General features: G+C 31.4%; 1 protein-coding gene across 1 annotated transcript; it reads left to right on the forward strand.

Moving 5' to 3' along the window:
- The first annotated feature begins 9,574 nt into the window (after positions 1–9,574).
- Positions 9,575–10,621, forward strand: LOC114725538 (glycine-rich RNA-binding protein 2). The gene is made up of 2 exons (XM_028912061.1): positions 9,575–9,758; positions 10,020–10,621. The coding sequence occupies exons 1-2, from the start codon at positions 9,645–9,647 to the stop codon at positions 10,383–10,385; spliced, it is 480 nt and encodes a 159-aa protein (XP_028767894.1). The 5' UTR covers positions 9,575–9,644; the 3' UTR covers positions 10,386–10,621.
- Positions 10,622–11,419: the final 798 nt, after the last annotated feature.

Below are 11,419 nucleotides of genomic sequence, written 5' to 3' on the forward strand. Positions count from 1 at the left end.
GATACATCACCAAGTGGCGAAGCTCCCAAAGAATAGTCAGTACCGGTGAAAGTAAAAGTAATCGTCACAAAACCGTATCTTTGCCCAGCTTCCCCAAGCGCTCTAATAACTATGGACGTAAGACTCACACTGTTCTATTCTCCAAAAAAAAAAAAAATTGAGTTCTTATCTTGTTTAATTTATCTTATTCACCATGAATTTCATCACATCAGATTTTATTTCACTCTTTAATTAATTGATTTGAGATTTTTCTCATTACAGCTCATGCCATTATACTACGCTTTAATGAGAAAAATTCAAACTCATACCTTCACGTTTTAAATTTTTTTTAAGAAAGATGTTTGGTGTTACTTGAGTTATAAAGCCCCACTAGTTAATTTGAGATGGGCCCACGAAAAATAAAAATGGTTGCGTGTTTTTTCCCCCTAAGCCCGTAATTATTTTGTGACGATAAAGCATATTTCTAACATAGTAAATAGAGACCGCCGGACAGGTTTGATTGGATGAGATAAATATGATTAGTGAGTTCTCTGTATAAGATCATATTAATTAAATTACACGGTTTAGAAAACAGTTAAAATTATTTAAAAATAATAAATCTATAAAATTTCAATTTCTTTTTTTTCAAGTATATCATTATTTAATGAAGAAACAAATAAGAGAGAAAAAGAAATATGGTTATAATATGAGGGATAAAAAAGAATAAAAATTAATTAGGGATAAAATTAGTAAAAGAGCTTTTAATGTTTAGACAATCCTTAGTAGAATCTTATGAAAATGATCAAACAAATTCGAATTTTGGAATTTTATAAATAGACTGGAGGGAGTAATGTTGGGGAAAGGAATCAATATCCGTGTTTAATTCGTCTGAGTCTAAAAAAAAATGTAAATAATTGATTTTAATTTCCTTAATTTGTAAATGCAGATTAGATCGTTTATTATAATACTATATTTCAAATGAAAAAAATATTAAAATAAAAACTGAATAAACTTCTAAATGTCAATAAGTAATTTAAATCGTTTAAATCAATGTGTGTTGTTCATATTCATAAATTAAGATGTACAAAAAGTCCACCCCATAATTTTGGCCCCCGTATAGAAATCCTTTCTTTTCTTTTCACCACCAGCATAACTCATTTTCTATAAAACAGAGGGGAATCCTGTCACAAAATAAAAAAAGAATAAAAATTATAAAAGATAAACAATCCTATCAGACAAATGTTCCTTTTAGTAGTCACCTAAATTGAGAAAACAGACATAAAAACTTTATTTGTGAATTATATTTTAATGACTCACATTTATATTAGAATTACAAGATTTCATATTGAAATTTGATGATTGATGATTGATGATTGATTGATAATTGATATGAGTATAAAAGATATTTTTAGGAGAGTTATCTTAATATCTTTGTCTCTCTCTCTCTCTCTCTCTTTTTTAAACCATGTCTTAATATCTTCGTCTAGAGCTTGGCTGAACTCAAATATAATTACTTAAAATTAAAAATATGACTTCAAATACCAATGTTTAGTAAAAATAACATATATAAACAAAAGAGATAGACAGCAAGGCTAGGAAGTTTCTATTGGAAGTATCGGAATCTTAAGCAGGATAAAAGATTTTATTTTTCCAACGTAATGTAATTATAAAAGAAAAATGGCTTTTAAGTTTTAACCGTACTCTTGATCCATATTATAAGAAGCCTTCCAAAATATACCTTGATCCATTTTACAAGACATTTTGATAGTTTTTTTTTTGGGACTGAAACATTTTGATAGTTTCAATAAACACTAAATATTTTGTCATATATACAATATTTAATAAAAAGGGTGATATGATCGTAAAATTTATTGTGATTAATTAAAGTTATTTTTAAAAATAATTTAAATTTTATGACAAATTCATGTTTTTAACTATATTTTTTGGCAGATTTATAACTTTTTACGTCATGGATTAACAATAAAGCTATTCGGGTAAATGAGAAAGAAGTGGGGTGAAATCAAATTCGTGTTTCAAAAATGATTCTTTGGTAGTCCTTCCTAATCATTTCATCAATCATAAAGTGGCATTTACTCATTGGGGTAAGTGCGGGAATTTCTTTTTTCTTCTGTTTTTTTTTTTCTTGGGTTCAAAATAATGATAAAACTGCTTAGGTAATTGAAAAAGAAGTGTTTGAAAAATGACCAACCTATAGTGTTCAGCTATGGAATACTACTATTACACAAAGCGAGATGATTATTATTATAATTATATTATTATTATTATTATTATTATTTTATAGTAAATGGCAATGGCATAATCACATTGATCCATTAAAAAAGTTAAGGTGAATTCTGAGCTCAGCAATCACCAAATATAACGTAAAATATCAAATATAATATTACCTTCTGTACTTAATATAAGAACTGATTTGATATTTTTGTTTTAAATATAAGACTGTAATATATTTTGTTTCTTACATTTATCTATTTTTTTCCAAAATAATTATTATAGTAGTTACATATGTTAAAAATTCAATCAAATGATAATCCTAATTAATACATATGATTAACAAGGATATTTTTAAAAAAATAATACTCCTCCGATCTTTAATATATGACCCAATTGTTGAGTTAGTTTTGGTCCTGAATATAAGACCCATTTTTCATATTTATCAATTTTCTCTAAATTATCCCTATAGATATTCCCTCAACCATAATCAAGTAAAAGAGGGAGATGGGATATTAAGAAAAATGATTATGGTGTTTTAGGAAAAATGTGACACTTTTTTTATAATTAACTAACTTACCTAACTTCCTTAATCTAATCAAATTAGTTAAATGGGTTTTATATTAAGGACTGGAGGAGTACTTATTTATTATAAACAACTAACTTAACAAACTTTCTTATTAATTAACTTTTATATTAATCACGAAAAGTAGCATATAAAGTGGCAAATAGTTGATGAATAAGATAGAATGCTGTTTTGTCTTCAACTGAACACAATTATTTTATATTTCCCTCCCTCTGCTATTGAAAAAGAAAGGAATTAGGAAGTGAAAGGAGACGGAAGTAAACAGTAAAAACTGAAGGGTGGATCCAATAAAGTGGCTTTCACGCATAAGAATGAAATTAGAGTCAAATAGTTTGCTTGGTAAACGTAATCTCCTCTGAAAATCTCTACATATTTGACTTTTTTTCACAATTAAAAATAAATATTTAGTTAAATGGGAAAATTCATATATTTCGCCTTAAAAGGTAGGCCACCGCTATCAATGTCTTCATCAGGAACACTTCTATAATTTTTTTGGGTCAATAAATATCTCTTTATTTAACTTTCATCTTTAAAGAATTAGTCAAAAAAAGCGTGAAAAAGTTTATTCAATTCACTTATCCAGCCCCCGTGGGAATTATAAGTACTAACCTCACTTAAGAATCACGTTTTTAGGCAGAAAAAAGCATCAAATTATGATTTATTACTGAAGTTTGGATAATATAACATTTTTTTATGGTTGTTGCGGGAAACGATAAACTAAGATTAAAAGATACGTCATTTTTTTCCAAAAAAAAAAAAACTATGTGAAATGACATTTTTTAATGGGAAAATGGTAGGGGTGAGCAACAAACCAATTACCCGCTAGTCCGCCCATGACCCATGAAATTTTTACCCATTTAAGCCCGCCCAATTAGCCCAAATAAGAGATTATAAACGGGCGGGCTTAAATGGGCAGGGTAGCCCATTAAACGGGTTGGGCTATGGGCAAGGTATTGGGTTGCCCATACCCGCCCGTTTAAGTTTTAATTTTTTAAAAATATTTTTCTTCATTTAATTGATGATATTGTTTCTCATTCATCTTTTATCAAACCTTCATGCTTGTCTAAGCTTTTATTTTATCCTTTAGGTGAAAGTTGGAACTTTCAATGTTTATGAGACTTTATGATTGATGACTACTTTTATGATTTTATCATACTTTGATTGTTTGCAAATCTAAGTGAGGTTGTGTGATTGAATATGATTGATGTTATTTCATATTTGATTTGCTATTTGGCATGCAAAATTTATTGACAGCTTCATAAGGTTACATATAAAAAATAACTATACTGAAAAAAATTTAAAAAAAATAAATGGGTTACCTCGTAACCCGGTTAGCCCAAACGGGCTGCCCCGTAACCCATTTAATACGGGCTAAATGGGCTACTACCGGGTTATGGGTTAGCCCATGCCCGTTTATGAATAAATGGGCGGGCTATGGGCTAACCTTCGGGTTAGCCCACCCCGCTCATTGCTCAGCCCTAGAAAATGGTAAATAAAAACCCTAATATGTGAAATTGTTAAATGGGTTTCTCAATATAAAAAATGGCTTCAGGACACTCGTTCCTATATTGCAAATATGAAATGATAGTGATATGTCCAGAATGCTTTTCTTTTTTCTCTTTCTTTCTCTCCAGATCTCCTTCCCTTTTCTTTTTCTTTTCCTCTCTCTCTTCGTCCTTCTCTTTCCTCTGGTGCTATTATAATTATCTAACATATCACATGTGCTCTAAGCTTATAATTAGAAGAAGTATGATAATTGTATTTCAATGGCTAAATCGATTAAGGTGTGGGATGTGAAGAACAAACAAGCTCCAATTACAATGCTAAATGGGCATGGCTATGTGGTAAGATGAATAAAGTTCTCGCCTTATATGTGGAATTTGTTGATTTCTTGTTCATATAATATGACAGTTTGCATGTAGGATTTGATGGTTGAGGATGCACTTGTGAGTAGATATAATCATCGTAGTGCATTTGCCGATAGTATTGATTATAAGAAATATGACATGTTTTTTTTTACTAAAATATTATAGTCATCTTTCTTAATATCCTTTCTCCATGTTCTGCTTGATTATAGTCAAGGGAATATTAATAGAAACAATTTAGAAAAAATTAATAAATATGATAAATAAGTCTTATATTTAGAACTAAAACTAACTGAATAATTACGTCTTATATTAAGGACCAGAGGAGTATCATTGTCTCCTTTATTTTGCACGCTCTCTCCCTTACGCACGCATGGTTATTAAGATTGAATGGAGTGTAATTTAAATAAAGCACCTTCGTTTTTAGATTGTGATAATTTTAATCCGTTCCACTCCTAAAACATTGTGCGGATAAATATAAAAAATAATTACTTTACCATTCCACAAGTTATGAAGAATAAAACGGAAAAGAGAGAATTATAATAAGGTCTTGAAAAGAAAAAATAATTACAAAATAAGTCTTGAAAATTATCACTTTCTATTATAAAACTTGTCATTACATGCTATTTAAATTGTTATTGAGATTTTTTAATAATTATTTTTTTTAGAAGTTGGTTATAATTCTCCCAAAAAGAAAAACAAAGACTTGATCAACTGACTAACATGTCACCAAGTGGCGAAGCTCCCAAAGAATAGTCATTACCGGTGAAAGTAAAAGCAATCATCACAAAACCATATCTTTGCCCTAAACTCTCTAATAACTTCTTCTGCTCTCAATTAAAAAAAAGAAGGAAAGAAAGTTGAGTTCTTATCTTGCTTAATTTTCCTTGGTCACTACGAATTTCATCACATCAGATTTTATTTTAGTCTTTAATTAATTGATTTGAGATTGTTCTCATTATAACTCGTACCATTATACTACGCTTTAATAAGAAAAATTCAAACTCATACCTTCACGTTTAAAAAAAAAAATTTAAGAAAGATGTTTCGTGTTACTTGAGTTATAAAGCCCCACTAGTTAATTTCAAAAGTTTTAACAGTACTCTTGATCCATATTATAACAAGCCTTCCAAAACATATTTTGATGCATTTTATAAGAAATTTTGACAGTTTCAATAAGCATTAAATATTTTGTGATACATACCTATATTTAATAAAAATGGGAGAGAGTATAAATTAACATGATCTTAAAATTCATTGTGATTGATAAAAGTTATGCTTAAAAATTATTTAAATTTTATAACAAATTTATGTTTTTAACTATATTTTTATTGGGAGATTTATAACTTTTTACGTCATGGATTAACAATAAAGCTATTCGGGTAAATGAAAACGAAGTGAGGTGAAATCAAGTTCATGTTTCCAAAATGATTCTTTGGTAGTTCTTCCTAATCATTTTATCAATCATAAAGTGGCATTTACCCATTGGGGTAAGTGCGGGCATCTCTTTTTTCTTCTGTTTTTTTTTTTTGGGTTCAAAATAATGATAAAAGTATCTAGGTGGTTGAAAAAGAAGTGTCTGAAAAACGACCAACCTATGGCGGTCAACTATGGAATACTACTATTACATAAAGCAAGATTATTATTATTATTATTATTATAATATTTTATAGTAAATGGCAATGGCATCATCACATTAATCCATTAAAAAATGTCTCTAAATGTTATGCACGCACATATACGGTTGATATGATCAACGTGATCCTATATATTTTATTCTTTTTAATTTGTCTGAACCCTTTAATTCCCATATAAACCACCAGAAAATTTTAAAGTGAGAAATTAAAACGAATGTTGAGAATTGCACCCTAAAAAATGTTAAGGTGAATTCTGAGCGCAGCAATCACCAAATATACTGTAAAATATCAAATATAATACTCCTCCGGTCCTAATTATAAGACCCAATTGACTTATCTGAGGAGATTAAGGAAGTAAGTTAAGTTGGTTATTTATAATAAATAAGTGTTGTCATTCCTAAAATATCCTTACTAATTAAGTATATTGGCTAAAACTATCATTATTAGAAGGATTATCTTGGAAAAAAATGCATAAATATAAGAGACAAAATGGATTGGGTCTTATAATTAGGACCAAATAAAAAGTCAAATTGGGTCTTATAATAAGGACCGGAGGAGTATTACCTTATGTACCTAATATAAAAACTGATTTGATATTTTCGTTTTAAATATAAGATCACAATATATTTTGTCTTTTATATTTATATAATTTTTTCTAAAATAATTATTATAATAGTTACATATGTTAAAAATTCAATCAAATAATAGTTCTAACTAATACATGTAATTGGTAAGGATATTTTAGAAAAAATAATACTTATTTATTATAAATAACTAACTTAACAAATTTTTTTAATCAATTTAAATTAGTTAATTAAATTTTATATTAATCACAAAAAGTAGCATATGAAGTGGCAAATAGGTGATGAATAAGATGGAATGCTGTTTTGTCTTCAACTGAACACAAAATTATTTTGTATTTCCCTACCTGGATCTGTTATTGAAAAAGAAAGGAATTAGGGAGTGAAAGGAGACGGAAGTAAACAGTAAAAATTGAAGGGTGGATCCAATAAAGTGGCTTTCACGCATAAGAATGAAATTAGAGTCAAATAGTTTGCCCGGTAAACGTAATCTCCTCTGAAAATCTCTACATATTTGACCCTTTTTTTTTACAATTAAAAATAAATATTTAGTTAAATGGGAAAATTCATATATTTCACCTTAAAAGGTAGGCCACCGCTATCAATGACTTCATCTGGAACACTTCTAGTATAGTTTTCTTGAGTCAATAAATATCTCTTTATTTAACTTTCATCTTTAAAGAATTTGTCAAAAAAGCGTGAAAAAGTACTAACCTCGCTTAAGAATCACGTTTTTAGGCGGAAAAAAGTATCAAGTTATGATTTCTTAATGAAGTTTGGATAATATAACATTTTTTTTTAATGGTTTCTGGGGTAAACGATAATCTAAGATTAAAAGATACATCATTTAAAAAAAAAAAACCTATGTGATTGACATTTTTTAATTTGGTCAATGAGATTTTTTTTTGGGCCTGGTCAATAAGAAATTTAATACTCCTTCAGTCCTTAATATAGGACCCAATTCTTAAGTTGGTTTTGGTCCTAAATATAGGACCCATTTTTCATATTTATTAATTTTCTCTAAATTACCCCTATGGATACTCCCTCAACCATAATCAAGTAGAAGAAGGAAAGGGGGTATTAAGAAAGATGATTGTGGTATTTTAAGAAAAATGTGTCACTTTTCTTATAATTAACTAACTTACCTAACTTCCTTAATATAATCAAATTAGTTAAATGGGCCTTATATTAAGGACCGGAGGAGTACTTTATAAGGATAACCTTAACCGAAAAAAAAAGAGCTACTACATTAGACATTTTTTTTGGTGGGGCAGATGTTAGTATTTTTCTTTTTGCTCCACATAGATATTTTTTTATTGGAAGCAATTATATTCGAAACATTGCCAGATATGAAATATAGACAAATCTATTGACAGAGATTCAAATCTTAATTTGTTATACCGTGAGAAAGTAATTCCTTCAGTTAGACCAATCCGTAGATGACACATATTAGTGTAGGCAAAGAGGCCTGGACACAGAACAGAGTGCAGGTCCACAACCTCATTATAAAAAAAGTAAGGAACAGATCTATTCAATAAAGAAAGCAGGTCATGAAAAATGAGCAGCCTTTCTTGAAGAATAAAAATCTGAATTGGACCACCCAAAAAAAAAAAAGAGAAGAAGAATAAGCACGAGTAACAGGATGCTATGCCCGGAATAGAATGCCTACATAATCCAAAAAATGAGAAGGCTTTATTGAGAATAAAAATACAATAATTTGCATGACATTCCGTCAATTTGTTTTTTGCAATCACAAAGATGAAATATCTTTATTCTAAAAATCTCCACTTTCATTTGATTTTTAATAGCGTTCAAAATATTCTGTTAGATATTTTAATTTTTTTAATTATTAAAATAATTTAAAAGTATCAGTCCACCGTCATCATGATCTAAAAAATCCCGTAATTTCTGTCTTAATCAAACCCAACTGGATATTCTATCTGTTCCTCCCCCAGCTCTACGATCAGCAAACTAGAACACAACCCTCGGATTCCAAAGCCCAAAACGGCCCACACAAAATTTGGGCTTGACTTTCAGGCTTCAAGCCCATTGTTTTTTTTGGGTCCACAGCACGGCTAACGAGTTTTGAATCTACTACACAAGCAGATCAAGACATCCATTAATCTTTAATAGTGAACACCCCATCTGCACAATCATCAATCAATTACCTATCAAAATGTCAATGGAGATTAGATCTAGCATAAAAGGTTAATCTCTCACAACCTAATGAATCAATGTCCGAATTTTTATTGAGAGAAGTTTTCATATTTAGTGTTTAATAGTGCCTTATTTAATAAAGAAATACAAGTACTTATAAAATAAAAAATCATCAAATGGGCCTGTACAAGTAAAATAAAATAAATAAAAGAAAACATGACAAATGAAGAAAAATTGATAAGAAATGTACTGAATATTATTAATTAATTAAATAAAGGAATAGCCAACAAACTTAATTTAAGTTTATTTTTTTTATTTTTTTTTTTTTTTTTTCTTCCTTCTTTTCTTTTTTGGAATTACCCAACAGGGAGATGCAGCTTGCGTTCGGACGGCGTGGGATGATCCACAGCTGGCGGTAACCGTTAACCACGGTAAACCACGGTTACATGTGCAGTATGCGCTGGGCCATTCTGACTGGGTCAGCTTTAACCATAGTTAACATTCACCCGCTATATAATCACCCCTTAGGTCACATTATCTTCACACAGCCTCCTCCCAATTCTCATTTATCCTTTGTTTCCTTTTGCCTTTATATCTCTCTTTTGCATCGATGGCTTCTGCAGATGTTGAGTATCGTTGCTTTGTCGGTGGGCTCGCATGGGCTACCGACAACGATGCCCTTGGCCAGGCCTTTGCTCCTTTCGGCGATGTTATTGAATCGAAGGTCCGTTTGATGCAACATCGGGATCCGATCTGATACGATTAGGATTCGGGTTTTCTTGATCCATATCTGATCCCGTGCTCTCTCTGATCTGTTTGTGTTACTTGATCTATGATACTTGTGTTACTGTCTATGATTCTTTTATTACTCACGCCAATCGGTACGTTCATCTTCTTCCTTTCTCCCAAAGGCGAAGAACGATCGGTTATTCTACTTTCTTTACGACTTCGCATACTAGATCTGATCGATGGTTTTGTTGTGCAGATTATCAACGATCGCGAGACCGGAAGGTCCAGAGGGTTCGGATTCGTGACGTTCTCCTCAGAGCAGTCCATGAGGGATGCGATCGAAGGCATGAACGGTCAGAGCCTTGATGGTCGGAACATTACGGTGAACGAAGCTCAGTCTCGTGGAAGAGGCGGCGGCGGCGGCGGCGGCGGATACGGCGGTGGGAGTGGGTATAGCCGCGGTGGAGGCGGATACGGAGGCGGCGGGTACGGAGGCGGCGGACGCCGCGAGGGTGGATACTACAAGAGTGGTGGAGGATACGGCGGCGGCGGCGGTTATGGTGATCGTGGCTCTCGCTACTCTCGTGGGGGTGGTGAGTCCTATGGAAACTGGAGGGATTAAGTAGATTGATCGGTGTAGGGTAGATTTAGAATAATGAGTTTTTATGGTGTTAGATAGGCCTTTCTGGGTCTGGGATTTACTGTACTTTGGCGATGAAAGTGTGATGGTTTCTGTTATGGTTCTGTTTCGTGTCATTCAGGCTTCGTACTTTGTAATCAATCAACTATAGTTGAAGAATTTCTATTTTGTCCATCCTTTATTCTTCAAATGATGGAATCTGTAATGGCGTGATTGCATCATCCAATTACGTCTTCGATTTTGGATAAGATTTTATTAATAATCATACTAAACAAGATCTTCTGTTGTTCATACCTGAGCGGATCATCTTACTAATCGTATATAATATTATACTCTTCCGGTCCTAATTATAAAACCCATGAAAGAAAGAAGTAAGTTAAGTTAGTTATTTATAATAAATAAGTATTGTCATTTCTAAAATATCCTTGCTAATTAAGTATATTGACTAAAACTATTATTATTAGAAGGATTATTTAAATGGATTGGGTTTTGTAATTAGGACCAAATAAAAAGTCAAATTGGGTCTTATTTAATTTATTTGTCAAACGCTTGCTTTTCGCCCACTCGTAACCGCTTTTTTATGTATAAAGTTCGTTGACAACTTGACGTCACATTTTCTGAGATTGATAGTCGGATAATTGTTCTTACATCTCATGAACATCAATTTAGTATAAACGAGTCAGCTGAACCGGTGCTCTCTGTCCGACTTGTGGCGATTCTTAAAAGCTCTGCGCAGACGCAGGGTATGAGTATCATAACCTATCTGTCCACGCTTTCTTTAAATTAAGCTTAATTTTGCTGAGTGGTAAGGTGTATTTTATTTGCATGTCCTATTGCTATAAATGTTTTATATTCGCATCGGCTTGTCCTTCAGTTCCAATCTTGTCGCCCACAAGACGTACCATTGGAATCTGATTTGGCACTTCGCTTTTACTTATTTTGTTCAGCACAATCGAATCGGTTCCCATACAACTGCACGATTACCATCTTCCATTCTAATTCTGAGTCGAAAATGT

Source organism: Neltuma alba, unplaced genomic scaffold (assembly GCF_004799145.2).
Source record: "Neltuma alba isolate B1F8T4 unplaced genomic scaffold, ASM479914v2 tig00012255_pilon, whole genome shotgun sequence".
In the NCBI taxonomy this organism is placed as follows: domain Eukaryota; kingdom Viridiplantae; phylum Streptophyta; class Magnoliopsida; order Fabales; family Fabaceae; genus Neltuma; species Neltuma alba.

Bases quoted from the DNA above. Each gene is read 5' to 3' on its own strand.
- LOC114725538 (XM_028912061.1), top strand. From the start codon at position 9,645: ATGGCTTCTGCAGATGTTGAGTATCGTTGCTTTGTCGGTGGGCTCGCA. The intron at 9,759-10,019 runs GTCCGTTTGATG...TTTGTTGTGCAG, and splicing joins GCGATGTTATTGAATCGAAG to ATTATCAACGATCGCGAGAC.